Raw genomic sequence first — 19,167 nt, forward strand, 5'->3', positions numbered from 1 at the left:
ATTTGCATCGATCTCAAGAATGGTCTGTGAGGTAAGGAAAATATCGGAATTCCAATAAAAATCGGACCAGTCCCATATCTGAAATATAGAATGACGTCAAGAGCGAGAATGCATAGAAATTATACATGAGCAAGGGAGATCATCCTTTACTCTGTGTGTGTCTCCACCGCCTACATTCCAACTAGTGGAATTTTGAAAGCAGGGAGCACACTAGAGGTAATGGAAGAGGTGGGGGGTGGGGGTAAGAATTAGATCTAGAAAGAACTCTTCACAGACAGCCTACTGGAGAATCAAACCCTTTCGGAGCCGATTGCAACACTGAACAAGAATAACCTCTTCCATTACCTCTAGTGTGCTCCCTGCTTTCAAAATTCCACTAGTTGGAATGTAGGCGGTGGAGACACACACAGAGTAAAGGATGATCTCCCTTGCTCATGTATAATTTCTATGCATTCTCGCTCTTGACGTCATTCTATATATATATATCTGTATATTGCTATTTCATATGTTACGTAGGTTTGCATTGGTCAATTGGGCAAAACTGAGCTCATTGAAAAAGTGATATCGACGACGACGACATTTCCGTCGATATCAGTTGTGATATCGACGACCTCTTTATTGCTTCCCCACTTCAAAAACAAACACACCTAAATCTAAAAAAATATATATATATATATTAGTACAAACAGTCTATAGGTCGACTTTTTGTCGACCTATAGATAATTTTCATTGAACTTTGTAGTTGGGTCGACCGAAAGTCGGTCGACCTATTGTTTTGGCCTCTCTGAACCTCGTTTCTGTCCCAGGACGCTTGATCCACTGCGCTAACGAGGAAACACATCGAGACGTCACTGGTAAAGAAGATGCAGATAAATCAGAATCAAACTGAATGAGAACAGTACCATTTTGTATTGCAGTCATTAGGGTGACTACTCTGATTTTCACCTTTATGTCAACATGACATTATCTTCAAATATATTTGGTTATGGGAGTGTTCTTTCCGTGAAATCCGAGCTGTTGTCTACTTTCAACAGTTTTAACACAAAACCACCAAAGTTGACTTTCTAACGTCTGCATGCATTTAGAATCAGTTGAAGCACCATGCGACAACGCTGAAAAGTTATATCTTGGCCTATTTTAAGAATGACGTCATTGACCTCACAATGAGGCGCACCCCAGCGCGGCGAAACTGAAAAATGGCGAAGCTGCATGATGACTCGATTGATGTGTTTCTGGGAGAGTGAGAGAAAGAAAGGTGAGTTGCAATGTGACACGAATGCTGAACTTGTTGTATGTGTTTGTTTACCACTTTCTTTTTTGTTTTACATGCCACTCAATGGGAAAATGCTTCCGCTTGGACATGAAAAGTAACTTTTGTTATGCTATTTCGACCACGCAGTGTTCGCCATCTTAGAAAATCTCGTCATCATGTTCATGGCCTGTGCTGAGGCCTTCAATCTTTACCAAATCATTCTAAGCTTGACCGTGATAAGGACACATATTGTTAGATTTCGTACAGTCGACGGGCGAACGAATGTTCTTTTGAAGCGGAGATATGATTATGAACGTTCGGACATTTTCAAACTGAAGTCATTCAGTGATTCAATTTGCTGCTGTTTTGGGTTCCACACACGCCAGTTGTGGATAGTTTTATGTGCAAACAATCAGAGGCTCGTATATTGTTCATTTGAGAATAAATTCATATGATAACGATCATAATATATAATATTATTATATATGGTAATACAAAACAAATCTGTTGAATTTACCTAGCCTCGTGTACACATTTTTTTTTACTTATCTGGAAGGAATACTGTTTGTGTTTCTTGCTTGTTAGAACTTAGAGGCACGCGTTAATTGAGGTCTAACGAATGACGTCTCACAACGTGCGTGGTCATCCTTGGCGGTCAAGAAAGCCGCCGCGATCATTGCGCAGACAACACTTCTAAACCGACAATATTTTTTGTGCGCATCACGTGCTCCACATAAATTGGCCGGAAACGTGCGTGGTCGTCCTTGGCGGTCAAGAAAGCTGGCTCGCTGGGGTGTTCAGTTCTTTTTGGCTCACCTGAGTAATCAGTTAGTCTATGCATGGATTTAATGTACATCCATGGGCATGCAGTGTTACTGAATAGACTGTCCGGCATATCAAAAAACTTTAACGTTGGGTTTTTTTTGGACATAATTTGATTTTGTCTTCGATAATGAGTGTAACGACAGAAAACGTTCATTAAATATGCTCATCAGAGCTCTGTTTTCAATAACCATCCAGCGCTATTTGTTCTAACCGTCACCTCTGGTTTAATCAACTTAAAATACATTTCAGAGCTTATACTAATACTAAGCATAATGTTGGGCTCAAAGTTAGCGGTGTGCTTTTACGTGGTAGTTAGTGATATTTGATATCTTTCGCTGTTATATAGTGTGAAGTACAAAGAAGTTAGGCATACAGTGACACTTTCAATCAGTTGTGCCACACATTGATAAAGATACATGCAACCTTATGAAAGAAACTATGCGCACCATAACAAATATGCCCAGGTTTATTGCTGTTATTAGTGTTAATGTGTTAAAGCATTCCCTGACTTGGCCAGCTATACCTAACATTTCCACCAAGCTGTTAAAGAACTGACTCAGGATATAAAAAGGGCAAAGCTCCACTTTTGATCAGCTTTAACTGAGCTTTGAGTTTGACAATCAAAATTATAATATTTACAATGGTTGCCCTTGAATGATGACTTTATAAATGATTTTTCTAGAGATTGACTGTCAACAGTTTTCCAATATGATAAAAAATGGTTTTCACTCAATGTTCACACAATGTTGACAGGTTGATATGTGTAGGTGTTACCTAAGTATTACATGCAGAAATATGTTCAATGATGTGTGTTTATCATTGTGAGTATGTGGAAAAGAACTTAACCTGTAATTTTTGATGACATGATGTGATGTGTTATGTTTGTGTTTAAGATTAATTCATTATAATATTTGAAATTATCCATCAGGCTAATTTGAAGCTGAGGAATATGGCGTTGGATCCTGGATACTTTGCTCACTATACCAGAGGGCAGTTCATGTTGCAGCTCTCTTTGTCAAACTTAAAGAAACATGGAAGCCTGACAACAAGCACAAGTTCTGGTAAGAAATTTACTCAGTTGATGTTCAGGGGATTTATTTTGAATACATGTATTTAGTTTTACTAGTACCAGCCATATATACAGGTTTGCAAGCTTAACTAAAGTCAAAGACCAGATCAGTGAATAGGATTCTTGTCGGTCATTGGTCACTTGACGCATAGAATTGTGAAATGACCGATTGATTTTTCAGTGAGCTGGTCATTGACTTTTCAATCAATCTGTCATCGAAATAAGCGATGACCAAAACAATTTTCTAAATGATCTAGATGTTGAATTTATGCTCAGTCGGTCAATGACCGATACAGTACTAAAATCAACCTAATTATTGCCAGATGTTTTGAATCATTTGCAAACCAGGAAGATATATAATATGTATTCAAATCAATAGATGAGCGTTTTCAATCCTAGCTTTATACTACAGAACAACATTAACAGATCACACATTAAAATCCTTGAAACTCGACATGTGAAGATTCATGAAAAATAACGAACGATCATGTATAGTAACAACTAACATTAACAATATTTAGAGTATGTATCCGGCACGGTTGGCCTAGTGGTAAGGCGTCCGCCCCGTGATCGGGAGGTCGTGGGATCGAACCCCGGCCGGGTCATACCTAAGACTTTAAAATTGGCAATCTAGTGGCTGCTCCGCCTGGCGTCTGGCATTGTGGGGTTAGTGCTAGGACTGGTTGGTCCGGTGTCAGAATAATGTGACTGGGTGAGACATGGAGCAGGGGCTCACATCCACGTCGGACATCGGACATACACGGATATTTTTTCCAAATGTCCTATACATTTTTCATGCAAGAGGACATATGTCCTATTGTTTTTGTCACAAAGGGGTTATTGTCCGATTATGCTTTCATTTGATCTGGAAACTGTCACTACTTTCCAATTTACAGTAGTTTGATTTGCTACGATGTGTCTCTCCAAGCAGACAAAACCATGCTGTTAGTGTCCGTTTTGTTGCGAGACAAAAAAGGTCCTATTAATTTTTTTCCGGGACAAATGTCCTATCGCTTTTACATTGTCCAGGACATTTGTCCTATGCCATCTCTCATGGATGTGAGCCCCTGATGGAGCCTGTGCTGCGACTTCTGTCTTGTGTGTGGCGCACGTTATATGTCAAAGCAGCACCGCCCTGATATGGCTCTTCGTGGTCGGCTGGGCGATAAGCAAACAAACAAACAAACAAAAAAGAGTATGTATATGAGCGCTCAAACTCGAAAGAGCTTTACCCAACAAAACAATTCAGTCAGGGCGTTTTCTTCAAAAAGCATGAATGGATTACAAGGGCATCCTTATATTAGATACATAATATGGTCACTTGAAATCTACCAGATTAACTGAGAATTGTTTTTCTTCTCTGCTTGTTTACAAAGTTTAAACTTTTGAAAGTTGTTTTTAAATCACCATTGTAACCAGTTCAGTGTGCATTTTCTCTGTACAGATAAGTCCAGTATCTCCAGAATACTCACCACTCCTCAGACATTAGAGGTATGTCAGTGCTCTTTTCTTTTTGTCATTTTGTATTACTATTAGTGTCTACTTCCTTCTTCTTGTAGAATTGATTTGCTACTGACTATAGACAAATATGGTACATTACATTCCTTATTCTTCAATCAATCCTCAATATAGACATTGGTAGGTGGTCTGTGGTTTAAAGCCAGCTATGTTGATACCCCAGAGAAGTCTGTTACACCACCATTGCGCTTGTGTGCTTCAAGCTTGCGATATTAGTACATCCGTTTTTGTGTGTGTTGTGAAGGCTCTGTGGTTTACACCTATCAACATCGTTTGCTGTTACTGTTACTGTTAGTGGGTATTACAAAGAGGTTAGGCAGACAGGGACACTTGCAATCAGTTGTGCCACTTATTGATAAAGATGCATGCAGCCTTATGAAAGAAACTATGCGCACCATAACAAATATGCCCAGGTTTATTGTTCATTTGCTGTTATAGTTTTTATGGCCAGCTACCTAACATTTCGACAAAGCTTTTAAAGAACAAACTCAGGATATGATTATAACAAGGGCAAAGCTCCACCTTTGATCAGCTTTTAGCTTTGTTTGACAAACAAGATTTTTATATTTACAATGGTTGCCCTAATGATGACTTTACAATTGATTTTTGTAGAGATTGACTGTCAAAAGTTTTCCAATATGTTGTAAAATGGTTTCCACTCAATGTTGACAAGTGGACATGTGTAGGTGTTACTGTTACATGCAGAAATCTGTTCAATGATGTGTGTTTATGAGTGTGTGGAAAAGAACATAACCTGTAATTTTTGTTTCAGAATGAAAACTACTGCCCGGAGAATGAGACAGTAGCTTCTTCAATCTCAGTGGACTACCCTCTCCTTCAACCAAGCAACCAGAAGACTTTATATGATCAAGGTACATGATTTTCCTCCGCTCCTACTTGAAGTTGAACATTTCTGTTTTTGTTAGTTCTGCCTCTGATCTCTACAATATGCATGTCATGAGCAATGAACTGTTGTGTTGCTTGTTATCAGTAATATCACTCTTCTTCTTCTTGGTTTAAACAAAACTTTATTCAATTTTAATCATGACAAGAACAATGCATGGATGATTACATACTCAAGCATATAATGCTTATTTTAAGCAATCATAGTAATTACAAAACAAAGGTTAGCATGATGGCGGAATAAGTACATTTATAGCTCCTTTCAGGAAACGAAAAACAAAACAAAAGACAAAACAGATACACAAACAAGCAGAAAATGGGAAGGGGTTGGTGATACAGGAGGTGGGGAAAGGGCAGCTAGCTAGTAGCTAGCTTAAGGGAAAAAGAAGAAGAAGAAGAAGACTTGGAGTGCCAATATTTGAGGGGATTTTTTCAATTGTAATAAGTGCACATAAGACACTCGCACAAAGTTAATGCGTATTGTGATCAGAGGAAAAGTCACTACATTGCGCATAAATCGAGACATAATTGATAAGTCGGAAAACAACAAAAGAACATGAGAGAGGTTATGGGGAAAAATTTGTCAGGCAGCATGTTGCATGACAGTGTCTAATAAATGTAATGAGTGAAGTATAGAGGCTCATTTACGGAACCTGCCCGTCTGTCTAATATAGTCCTTCCGGATAAGTAGCCAGTGAAAATCTTGAAGTGTAGCAACCTCTGTTTACTTTTTCAAATGGCTTTTATAAGTACTTCAAATCTGTGTTATATGTTATTGGGATATCACACACCCTGAGGCGCCAAACGTGGCCGAGTGAAGTGGAGCTCCGCGAAAAGCTGTGGGGGACAGTGGCATCACTGCGGCTGACTGCGGGATTTGCACTCAACACTGGACTGGACATCTAGACGTATGGCCGGGAACGTAGAAGAAGAAGAAGATTGGGATATCATAATTATAAGCTTTCCAGCCCTGTTTGTCTCATTGCTAGTTTTCATTTAATTTGTTAACAGAGACCTACAGACCAGTCTTGAACCCAGCAGCAGAAAGCAGGTCAGAGGTATCATCGACTGCGATAGCAGACAGGTCCTCAGCAACATCAGCAGAAAGCAGATCAAATGTTGACAGCCTGCCCTTAGTAAGTGTTGATTTTGTTACTGATATACTGTAGTACCTGCAAAGTATACGGGTCTCGATGAACCCACTTTTTGAGCTGTTTTTCAAACAAACTTTGCAGGTAGGATTAGGTGCATATCAGCATATTGTGTGCCAAGCTTGGTTGACAAATATTTAGCGATTCATGATTTATTAGCGATTTTTCAGTACACAATCAGGGATGTTGCCACAAATTCATACCTATAGGACAAATGCCCTGAGCTCTTCGGCATCAATAGGACATTTGACTGCTTTCAGACATTTCAATAGGACATTATAATTGTGTACAAAACACAAAATTATCATGTGCAAACACACATATCAGTACATGCACCAACATTGTGTGCAGGACACACACAAAAGAGAAACAACTAAAAAACGACCAAAAACTTCAGCACTATCAAATATCGTGCTGTCCGAAGGAATGGAGTTTTTATCGGACCATGACCGCGCTCAGTTGAAAACGATAGGACATCTGACCGCAATGCGTTTATATGAATTGGACATTTGAGCCTTGTAATCGGTCTATGTCCGATGTCCGACGCCTAACCACATCCCTGCACAATATGCTGATATGCACCTAAACCTACCTGCAAAGTTTGGTCGAAATATACCGGTCTCGATGAACCCACTTTTTGTGCTGTTTTTCAACCAAACTTTGCAGGTAGGGTTAGGTGCATACAGGCATGAGCAAGATCGGTCGCCCACTTGCCACAGGCGACCAGAAATGAGTGTGGGCGAGTAGAAAGTTTTATAATGATCGCCCGCTTGGCGAGTGTAAATTTTGGGTCTGTGGTATCAATTTCCAAGCGACGATTGTCTGTTGTGAAGCACGTTGTCGTCTACGATTGCTAAAATTAGATGTGATCGGAGCTCCAGTTCCAGGAAATTCTCTTTAGTGACCAATCAGAATGACCTTATGATTTCAGGGTTATCAGGACTTTTTGTTGACGCGATTTTAACCAATCAGTATTGTCGACGCAGCATGTGTGTCTCAGAAGCCTAGGCAGATCTGAAGCTGTAAACATGTAGAAATACTTGGACAACTAGCCAAACCAGAGGGAACGGAGTCCGAGAGATTAAAAAGTATGACTCCGGACAGAGGAAGCGTTCCTTCCAGGCAGACTACACAAAAATGTCATGTTGTGTACAGTACTGCTTGCAAAAAGCATGCCGCTTCTGAGGAGAGAAAGGGGCCATTCGTTGTTGGTACGGACAAATTAAGCTAGAAAACATACGTGCACACGAAACATCAAAGTCTCACCAACAAAACACAAAAAAATGGGTAAACTCAAACAAAAAGGTTGAAGACACCGAGGGGGGGACACGCTATGCACCAGCTAACGCAAGACTAGCGTGCTCATGTCACTCAACTAATGCGATCTGTACAGGCGCTTGCAAAGACCTGCTCGCCTTTCACCACGTTTGAATGGATAGAATCGTTTTGTTGTTTGGAAACTCATTTTTGTGGGCAAGTGAAATTGTTTGTGGGCTAGTCAATTTTGAATTTCACTAGCCCACAAGGCGAGTGAAAATTCTGGAACTTGCTCATGCCTGTGCATATCAGCAGATTGTGTGCCAAGTTTGGTTGACAAATATTTAGCGATTCATGATTTATTAGCGATTTCTCGGTTTCAATTCCCCTCATTTTGGTTGTATACACCATGCGTGGTTTCACAAAATGCCGTCTGTGTCTATCACTGTGTGCAGCTGGCTGCTATACGTTAAGCGGAGCTAACGTCCAATTACCAGCGGATGGCTTTAAACTGTCCTGGCGTTGCGTTGCTGACTTGTTCTAGTCTGCTGTTGTTCTTGGGAAGAAGGAGAATTCATACTCATTTCTCTCTCATTTCTCATTACTTTATTGTCCCATCGCTGGGAAATTCGGGTCGCTTCCTCCCAGTGGAAAGCTAGCAGCAACGGAGTCCAATTACCAGCGGATGGCTTTAAACTGTCCTGGCGTTGCGTTGCTGACTTGTTCTAGTCTGCTGTTGTTCTTGGGAAGAAGGAGAATTCATACTCATTTCTCTCTCATTTCTCATTACTTTATTGTCCCATCGCTGGGAAATTCGGGTCGCTTCCTCCCAGTGGAAAGCTAGCAGCAACGGAGTCGCGCTACCCAGGTGTCTGCGTGTTTGGGTGTATTCAGCCACCTGCACTTATGGCAGAATGACCAAGGTCTTTTACGTGCCATTGTGATGACACGGGGGTGGGACATGGCTTCTGTCTCTGGGTCTGCACATAAAGTTGACCCGTGTCCGTTCCTGCCCGAATTCGAACCTGCGACCTTTCGATCACAAGTCCAGTGCTCTACCAACTGAGCTACCAACCGAGCTACTGGGCGGTTTGAGCTGTTGTTAGTTGCGGCTGGCTGCTATACGTTAAGCTCGGCTAACATCCAATTACGAGCAGACCATGCTATACACGGTGACGCCGTGTCCCCTCGGACATCCTTGTCTAGGTTTAAAAAAATTTTTTTTAAAGCACCTTACAACAAAGTGTCATGAAATCTTATGTCCATGCAAAAGTTAGGCTGAAACCTGTACAATGATATTGTTTATGAGTATGTAAAAAGAACAAAACCTGGATATTTTGTTTCAGGACGAAGACTACTGTCCTGACACTGAGAGTGAGACGGGAGCTTCTTCAATCTCTGGATTATCCTCTCCTTAAACCAAGGACACGGAGGACTTTATATGATCAAAGTACATGATTTTCCTCTGCTCTTACTTGAACCTTTCTGTTTTTGTTATTTTACCGTCAAATGTTTTGCTTTATGTGGTCTGAATGCCACTTTTCTGTTACATAGTGAACTAGAAAATACAGGGAAACCTTGAGGCTAAGAGACTAAAGTGCATCTGTAAGACTAAGACAGTATATTATGGTTGAACAAGTGGGAGAGCCTCTTAAAGATAAGAAATAGACAAATTTCAAAGCCTGAGTTACAGAATCTTTTTGATGGTTGTATTCAAAAGGTTTGACTGTACCTAACTGACTCTGCACTTGGATCTCTTGAGGTTAAGTTTCTTTAAATTCGAATCAATGTTAAATTCAAAATAAGCAGGGGAAAAGTTCTTGTGAGCAGAAATTTTGTTTCAATATCAGGCGTGCACAAGATCGGTCACCCTTGTTGCCCTAGGCAAATAAAAATTAGTGTGGGCGAACAAAATTGAGAATGTGATCGCCCGCAGGCCGGGTGTAAAATTGGCGCTCAAGAAACTTCTTCTTCCTCTTCCTCCTCCTCTTCCTCATCTTCCTCATCTTCCTCCTCCTCCTCCTCCTCCTCCTTCTCCTTCTCCTCCTCCTCCTGCTCCTTCTCCTTCTCCTCCTCCTCCTGCACCTCCTCCTTCTCCTCCTCCTGCTCCTTCTCCTGCTCCTTCTCCTCCTCCTGCTCCTGCTCCTTCTCCTGCTCCTCCTCCTGCTCCTTCTCCTCCTGCTCCTTCTGCTCCTCCTGCTCCTCCTCCTGCTCCTTCTCCTGCTCCTTCTCCTGCTCCTTCTCCTGCTCCTGCTCCTTCTCCTGCTCCTTCTCCTGCTCCTTCTCCTGCTCCTCCTCCTTCTCCTGCTCCTTCTCCTGCTCCTGCTCCTTCTTCTGCTCCTGCTCCTCCTGCTCCTCCTTCTCCTGCTCCTCCTCCTGCTCCTCCTCCTCCTGCTCCTCCTCCTCCTCCTCCTCCTCCTGCTCCTCCTCCTGCTCCTCCTTCTCCTCCTCCTCCTCCTCCTGCTCCTTCTCCTGCTCCTGCTCCTCCTGCTCCTTCTCCTGCTCCTTCTCCTCCTCCTGCTCCTTCTCCTTCTTCTTCTTCTTCTTGTGCTTGAGCTCCCTGGGCCATCCCTTTTTGCGAATGAGAATTTTGCGTTTATGGCCGTTTGTTTATTATACCCTGCCACATGGGCAGCCATACTTCGAGAGATTAAGAGAATGGTATTTAATGTGGAGTTACGAGATAAGAAAAGCCGAATGCGAAAGTTTGTGTCAGTCGGCAACTGAGCTCACACAGGCACACAAAAACGGCTTTTCCGTTTTACTCCCCTGTTTGTACTACATGTACATCTTTTGACTTTGGGCATTTTGTGGTGTTTAGGGACAGAAAATAATTGGTTTAGTCCTGTTTCATCGAGAAGTTAGCAGAAAAGGGTATGCTATCAACATTTGTAAAGCTGAAAAACATTCCCGAGAAGAATTTCAAGTTGTCAGTGTATGCTGTTGTCGATTGAAACATCGCCGCGTGGTACAGATGGGTAAACCGGAACCATGCGTCTTTGTTATTGCCAATATGCTTTTGGATATTGGCAAAAATGGCCGACTTTCGTAGCATTATGCTTTGATGATCGGAAAAGGGATGTGTGAGACCATCCAATCACAGCCCCCGAATTCCCCCACGTGTCCATCAGAATAGCTATATAGATAGATTACAGGGCTTGAAGGCAGAAAAAAGTGCGGATAAAAAACAAGACAAGAGACAGAAGATAAGAAGCTAAGAGAAAGGATAGTGGGAACATTGTTGCCCTGTATTGCCAGCCAGGGGGTAGCCTATTTCAATCCGCGGGCTACCCTCGCGGTTAACTCTTCATTGTTGTGTGGTAACCTGAGTTGTGTGGGCAAGTCAAATTGTTACTGTTGTCAACTTAGTGGGCTAGTCATTTTTTTAAATTCAGTAGCCCACATTGTGACATACAATTTAGAAACTTCCTCATGCATGAATATAGCCAAAATTTCAATATAGCCTTTATTTTTTTTATCAAATACTAAGAAGAGCTTTTGTTAGGGCCTAGCGGTGATTTGAATATAGTCGGGAATTCATTCAATATAACGTTGTGTCAATACAACAGTGCTTCTCTATGTTAAATTACAATGCAATAAACTGCTGCTTTTGATTTTATTGCTAATAAACAGGCTGAATTTTTACCTAATATGAAGAAAGTTTCTAAGTTTACAAGATGGGTGTCATGAGCAATGCACTGCTTTTATAAGTACTCCAAATCTGTGTTATATTTTATTGGAAAAACAAGCTTTCCAGCCCTCTTTATCTTATTGCTAAAGTTCTCATTTAATTTGTTAACAGTGACCCACAGACCAGCTTCGTACCCAGCAGCAGAAAAAAGGTCAGAAGGACTGAAATAGGAGACAGGTCCTCATCAACAGCAGCAGAAAGCAGTTCATCATTGTCAGCAGTTTTAGTCAAGCAGTATGTAAGACATGTTGAGTCCTTTGTACTGGAAACTTGCATTTTCCCAGTAAGGTTATATATTGTACTGCGTTGCAGGCCCCTGGGGCAATTTTTGATTAGTGCTTTTGTGAACAAGAAACAGTTAACAAGTGGCTCTATCCCATCCCCCCCTCCCGCAGTGGGGCACTGCGGTTATGAAATTAAAAGCCCCTCCTGTTTTTGGAACCGCAGGAGCTTTCTAGTTTGCTGTTAGGTAGATTTTTGGTTCCTCTTTCCTGTCATGCTCTCTTTTTCTTCATGAATTCTTTTCCTTTTTCTGCCTTCTTGCTCATTCACCTGTATTTTTTCCAAAAATCTCTTCTCTTGCCGCTTGTCTCGCGATTCATGTATAGTTTAATCTGTTAGTGTTCTGATGTAAGTCCAGCAGTAGATAGGTTAAGCCTATTTTAACATACTGGAAACTGGTAATCTTCCAGTAGGTATTAATTTAGTTTTACTAAAGCCTGCTGGGACACAAGTAATGGGTTAGTGCATTTGTAAACAGGAATCGCTTGACAAGTGGCCCCCTTCATCCCCTCCTTCCTCGTCCTGATATGGCTCTGCGTAGTCGGCTGGACGTTAAGCAACAAATAAACAAACAAACAAACCTATTGTTGCATCCAGTTGAGAAAGACAATTGACCAAGTGGCTGTTAGTTTGCTCTGTTTTAAACAAGGTTAGTGTGTCCTATTGTTGCATCCAGTTGAGAAAGACTATTGACCAAGTGGCTGTTAGTTTGCTCTGTTTTAAACAAGGTTAGTGTGTCCTATTGTTGCATCCAGTTGAGACAGACTATTGACCAAGTGGTTAGTGTGTCCTATTGTTGCATCCAGTTGAGAAAGACTATTGACCAAGTGGCTGTTAGTTTGCTCTGTTTTAAACAAGGTTAGTGTGTCCTATTGTTGCATCCAGTTGAGACAGACTATTGACCAAGTGGCTGTTAGTTTGCTCTGTTTTAAACAAGGTTAGTGTGTCCTATTGTTGCATCCAGTTGAGAAAGACTATTGACCAAGTGGTTAGTGTGTCCTATTGTTGCATCCAGTTGAGAAAGACTATTGACCAAGTGGCTGTTAGTTTGCTCTGTGTTAAACAAGGTTAGTGTGTCCTATTGTTGCATCCAGTTGAGAAAGACTATTGACCAAGTGGCTGTTAGTTTGCTCTGTTTTAAACAAGGTTAGTGTGTCCTATTGTTGCATCCAGTTGAGACAGACTATTGACCAAGTGGTTAGTGTGTCCTATTGTTGCATCCAGTTGAGAAAGACTATTGACCAAGTGGCTGTTAGTTTGCTCTGTTTTAAACAAGGTTAGTGTGTCCTATTGTTGCATCCAGTTGAGACAGACTATTGACCAAGTGGCTGTTAGTTTGCTCTGTGTTAAATGAGGTTAGTGTGTCCTATTGTTGCATCCAGTTGAGACAGACTATTGACCAAGTGGCTGTTAGTTTGCTCTGTGTTAAACGAGGTTAGTGTGTCCTATTGTTGGATCCAGTTGAGACAGACTATTGACCAAGTGGCTGTTAGTTTGCTCTGTGTTAAACGAGGTTAGTGTGTCCTATTGTTGCATCCAGTTGAGACAGACTATTGACCAAGTGGCTGTTAGTTTGCTCTGTGTTAAACGAGGTTAGTGTGTCCTATTGTTGCATCCAGTTGAGACAGACTATTGACCAAGTGGTTAGTGTGTCCTATTGTTGCATCCAGTTGAGAAAGACTATTGACCAAGTGGCTGTTAGTTTGCTCTGTTTTAAACAAGGTTAGTGTGTCCTATTGTTGCATCCAGTTGAGAAAGACTATTGACCAAGTGGCTGTTAGTTTGCTCTGTTTTAAACAAGGTTAGTGTGTCCTATTGTTGCATCCAGTTGAGAAAGACTATTGACCAAGTGGTTAGTGTGTCCTATTGTTGCATCCAGTTGAGAAAGACTATTGACCAAGTGGCTGTTAGTTTGCTCTGTGTTAAACAAGGTTAGTGTGTCCTATTGTTGCATCCAGTTGAGAAAGACTATTGACCAAGTGGCTGTTAGTTTGCTCTGTTTTAAACAAGGTTAGTGTGTCCTATTGTTGCATCCAGTTGAGACAGACTATTGACCAAGTGGTTAGTGTGTCCTATTGTTGCATCCAGTTGAGAAAGACTATTGACCAAGTGGCTGTTAGTTTGCTCTGTTTTAAACAAGGTTAGTGTGTCCTATTGTTGCATCCAGTTGAGACAGACTATTGACCAAGTGGCTGTTAGTTTGCTCTGTGTTAAATGAGGTTAGTGTGTCCTATTGTTGCATCCAGTTGAGACAGACTATTGACCAAGTGGCTGTTAGTTTGCTCTGTGTTAAACGAGGTTAGTGTGTCCTATTGTTGGATCCAGTTGAGACAGACTATTGACCAAGTGGCTGTTAGTTTGCTCTGTGTTAAACGAGGTTAGTGTGTCCTATTGTTGCATCCAGTTGAGACAGACTATTGACCAAGTGGCTGTTAGTTTGCTCTGTGTTAAACGAGGTTAGTGTGTCCTATTGTTGCATCCAGTTGAGACAGACTATTGACCAAGTGGTTAGTGTGTCCTATTGTTGCATCCAGTTGAGAAAGACTATTGACCAAGTGGCTGTTAGTTTGCTCTGTTTTAAACAAGGTTAGTGTGTCCTATTGTTGCATCCAGTTGAGACAGACTATTGACCAAGTGGCTGTTAGTTTGCTCTGTGTTAAACGAGGTTAGTGTGTCCTATTGTTGCATCCAGTTGAGACAGACTATTGACCAAGTGGTTAGTGTGTCCTATTGTTGCATCCAGTTGAGAAAGACTATTGACCAAGTGGCTGTTAGTTTGCTCTGTTTTAAATAAGGTTAGTGTGTCCTGTTTGTTGCATCCAGTTGAGACAGACTATTGACCAAGTGGTTAGTGTGTCCTATTGTTGCATCCAGTTGAGAAAGACTATTGACCAAGTGGCTGTTAGTTTGCTCTGTTTTAAAGGTGCATGTCAAAAAAATTCTGAAATTTCTATTTCATCATTGCATTGTTTTCTTAATTTAAAAAAAAAACACTTTTCAAACAATAACCATCTTTCTATCTGAAACAACACTGCCATGATAGTCTTTTAAAACAATCTTGTTTAAAGGATTTGGGCACGCTGAATTCATAAATATAATTGATGTTGTCATCACAACAGGAAAATGCCTATTATGCAAGTTAGACTGCTTTTCAAACGCCATTTTGAATATTTAATTTTACAACTCGAACGAGAGGCATATGTAAGATAAGCAGATAACAGAAATGGAACCAGCATGGTCAAATCACCTAAGAGCAACCAAATTAGTAGAAAATATAATTAATTACGAGGCTTTTTGACTGAAAGCTACTTTCCCTAGGTTAAACTCTCTCCTATCACCCCCAGACCAGTCCCCCCCCCCCCCCCCCCCAGGCCAGTTGTTAAGTGTTTCTTGTATAGAATATAGTCCATGTTTGAAAAGATTTTAGTCAAGCAGTATGTAAGACATGTTAAGTCCTTTGTAGTGGAAACTTGCATTCTCCCAGTAAGGTCATATATTGTACTACGTTGCAAGCCCCTGGAGCAATTTTTTGATTGGTGCTTTAGTGAACAAGAAACAATTAACAAGTGGCTCTATCCCATCTCCCCCACTTTCCCCATCGCGATATAACCTTCGTGGTTGAAAACGACGTTAAACACCAAATAAAGTAAAGATTGAAGGATCATGAACATGCTGCTACTGGTGATGTGATGTAGTGATGATGTGGGGGTAGCTTAATTCGATTTTTTCTTTATTGAATAACTATGCAAACAATTGTGTACATGTTATCATAATTTCATTCCATTGTTTGCAGTGCAGGTATTCCTTACTGATTTTGTTCTTTTCTCATAACATTGTTTACTGTTGATACCTTAAAACGAAGTGAGTTAATTTTCATTTTTCCATGATCAAGGCTTTTATGAACAAAGGCGTTATGATGTCGTGCTATCAGTTAAGGTGGCAGACCAGGGCAGAAAAACCTGGTGCTGATATGTGTCAGCCAGGATCTACAATGGTTTGGTCCATACTCATTGAGGTTTCCTTTCAAAAATTTTAACATGGAATTTGTTTCCAAAGTAACTTAATGTAAATTATTTTATATATGGTGCCAAGAAAATCAGTCGGATAATGGAGGTGGTTGTTATTGGGAGGGGTCGTTATGGGAGGTTTCACTGTATTCAACTCGGTGATCTGATCACGAGAGTAATCACAAACTACAGTATGCAGATATGTGGTGGAAAGGGTGGATTAAGAATAAGGTTTTGTTACCACACATGAGGTAAACTTGAAGGACATGACAAAGTTTAAAATCACAGTACAGTAGTGTTGTCATAAAATGTGAAAATTTTTCAGATACATGTATTTGAACCCTCAAATGCTTTTGCAAGTCGTCCGGTATCAAAGCAGCGGCCTCTTCTGTCGACAAAAAAGCGTTGCGACTGGACACCGCCATCTCGGCAACTCAGAAACGAGATCGGCAGTTTTGCTTACGTAACCGTGGCAATGGTCTTTGGTGGTCTGAGAATGTGTACTCTCTACTACATGATAGATACCCTTTCACTTTCAGTAGCTTCCCCTGTAGAATCACTGCAGAAATGTCTTACCCTAAGTTTGGTCTTTTTCTTATGAGTGCGAGTGTTAAAATGTCTTGCACTTCTTTGGTTTGAAGAATGTCAGCCAGGTATGGTTTCCCTAATGTTCTCTTTCCAAATGATGTGGTTAGGTTGTGATAAAGAAATCAGAATTTTAAATCTTGACATGCAAACTTATTCGGACTCATTTCGTATCAAAAAGGTTAGTCACTTGCGCTGTTGCTCTGTTTGCTGAGTGTGTGCAAGGGCTCTCTGTTACTGTTAGATGCAAAGTCATGTAAATGATGCTGTTGATCATTTTGCCAAGGTCACAAAAAAGACTAACATGGTCCCAGATACGCATCAAAATTAGTTTGAAACTATTTTATTTTCAAGAGAAAGGGTCTTGTTTGATTAATATATGATTTGTATTATTCAAATGAATTATGTCACCCTTGGAGAAACTATACACAATAGAAAGCAATGATTCCTGAAAATGGCTTTTCTGTTTTCCTTAGATTCCTGAATTCAAAACCAATTAAGAGTATGAAAACACTTTTTAGACCGATTAATTGCTCTGTACCTCTTGCTTTTTGACATTTGTAGGGGACCTGTGTTTCTGGTTTACTATATGTCAAGGTTCCAACAGGGTCCCTTGATCCCTAAATGAATAATTGGGTGTCTTCAGTTCAAAGGCAACTATGTGTTTGCCTTTTGATGTCTTGTTTTATTTTCATCATTATTGATCTCATGTGCCATATGATTCTTATAAGGTGAGAAGTTGAGCTAAATTGGCTTTTCATCACCCCCCCCCCCCCCCCCATTTTTGTTTACCATACAATAACGCAGAATGTTTTTTGCCATGTACAGGTGCTAATAAGATACAGGGATTTTACATTTTGTTTTTGTTTCATCAGAATATCAAGAAGGTGCCAAATTTATGGACTTGATTATGTATGATTTAAACTTGACTCTGGTGTATCATACGTTAAACCTTTTGAAACTATTCTTCTTTCTTCTTGTTCTCAGTTTTCTTATCAGCATTTGCTTGTTTCTTATCTTTTGAAACTGGTCTTTAGTGTTTCATGAATAAAGTTCTAAAACATTTTCAAGGATTCTTGGTGTTTCTTTCAATAAAGATACTTTTCATTTTTGTGTGGATGTGACACAGGTAAAAATTAATTAGTTTATGACTGAGTTATCTTTAATATTCAATTTATACATTACATGTAATTGTTTTCATTTGATTTTATCATAATGCCTTTGTGCTCATTTTGATGCAGTCAACAAACTTCATACCATCATTTTTTTTTTGTCACATCCTTATCAACCGATTTGACCATTGCAAATCTATGTCTGTAAAAAACCGGCACGGTTGGCCTAGTAGTAAGGCGTCCGCCCCGTGATCGGGAGGTCGTGGGTTCGAACCCCGGCCGGGTCATACCTAAGACTTTAAAATTGGCAATCTAGTGGCTGCTCCGCCTGGCGTCTGGCATTATGGGGTTAGTGCTAGGACTGGTTGGTCCGGTGTCAGAATAATGTGACTGGGAGAGACATGAAGCCTAGTGTGCTGCGACTTCTGTCTTGTGTGTGGCGCACGTTATATGTCAAAGCAGCACCGCCCTGATATGGCCCTTCGTGGTCGGCTGGGCGTTAAGCAAACAAACAAACAAAATGTCTGCACAAAAAATGTTGCACTGACACATTGTTTGTTTTCTGCAGCGTAAGAAAACGCTTCATAGGTACATCACTTGTCGCTGGAGGGGAAAACATCTTGACAGTTTTGGGAAGATTTACATTATTATAACCACCAACAGGTTTCACACATTTTCATATTCAACTCTTTCATACATGACATCCACCTATACACTGGGCTTGGCTTGGGTTTTGTCAACTGTAGGTCCATTGACTGACTTAGCCATGAATCAATCGGTCATTTTGCATACCAATCAGTATGTCAACAACAAAACTTAAAATGTGAACATCGGTTGTCTGCAAACTGAAAAATATGGCTTTGAAGTTAAGATAAAACTTATTACCCAATAACGATACTTCATTTGAATATTTTTCTCTGAAATTTCATACATCGTAAACAAAAGCTAACTGACTGCTGCATGTTGACAGACTAAGATGCGTATGTATCGGTCTTTTCTGAATTTAACTATGCAGATGACCGACGCCCAAACCATACCCTGTTCATATAACAGATGAATACTGATTCCAGTTTGCACAGTTAAACAAATTAGGCAAAAATATTGCTATCAAGCTCATATAGCTATACGGTTTTTCATGCATTTGTTAGTTTTGTTTCTTTATAAGTATGAAGAAGGGTCACTACACACATCAGGTCAGATTTTTACACACACTGCTGCAAGAAAGCTATATTATCTTCTTGTCTTGTTTCTGAGAATTTAATTATTAAGAGCCTCATGAAGAGACCTATGCAGTAGCTAATTAACCATATACAGAAATGACGACTATGCTTTTATTATTATTATTAATTTCCATTATTCCATTTTCAACAACACAAAATGTTGGAAAGAGACTGCAAGGTACAGCACAGCACACAAAACCAGATGACCCCAGACATTTCTCAAATATTCAATTTAAAAAGGCAGTTTATGTAGCTTGCATGTCTGGATGCAAAGTCCCCCATAAGTGTAAGGGAA

At 40.4% G+C, this 19,167-nt stretch overlaps 1 protein-coding gene across 1 annotated transcript; it reads left to right on the forward strand.

Moving 5' to 3' along the window:
* The first annotated feature begins 1,075 nt into the window (after positions 1 to 1,075).
* Positions 1,076 to 17,605, forward strand: LOC138945323 (uncharacterized). Its single transcript, XM_070316743.1, has 7 exons — positions 1,076 to 1,255; positions 3,006 to 3,138; positions 4,591 to 4,637; positions 5,437 to 5,536; positions 6,579 to 6,703; positions 9,322 to 9,425; positions 11,778 to 17,605. Exons 2-6 carry the CDS (start codon positions 3,027 to 3,029, stop codon positions 9,391 to 9,393), a joined length of 456 nt encoding a protein of 151 aa, XP_070172844.1. The 5' UTR covers positions 1,076 to 1,255; positions 3,006 to 3,026; the 3' UTR covers positions 9,394 to 9,425; positions 11,778 to 17,605.
* The last annotated feature ends 1,562 nt before the right edge of the window (positions 17,606 to 19,167 follow it).

The sequence above is a fragment of the Littorina saxatilis genome, linkage group LG13 (genome assembly GCF_037325665.1).
Source record: "Littorina saxatilis isolate snail1 linkage group LG13, US_GU_Lsax_2.0, whole genome shotgun sequence".
Taxonomy (NCBI): Eukaryota; Metazoa; Mollusca; class Gastropoda; order Littorinimorpha; family Littorinidae; genus Littorina; species Littorina saxatilis.

Coding starts and splice junctions, on each gene's coding strand:
- LOC138945323 (XM_070316743.1), top strand. CDS start 3,027: ATGGCGTTGGATCCTGGATACTTTGCTCACTATACCAGAGGGCAGTTC. Junction 3,139..4,590: donor GACAACAAGCACAAGTTCTG/GTAAGAAATTTA, acceptor TTCTCTGTACAG/ATAAGTCCAGTATCTCCAGA. Junction 4,638..5,436: donor CCACTCCTCAGACATTAGAG/GTATGTCAGTGC, acceptor TTTTTGTTTCAG/AATGAAAACTACTGCCCGGA.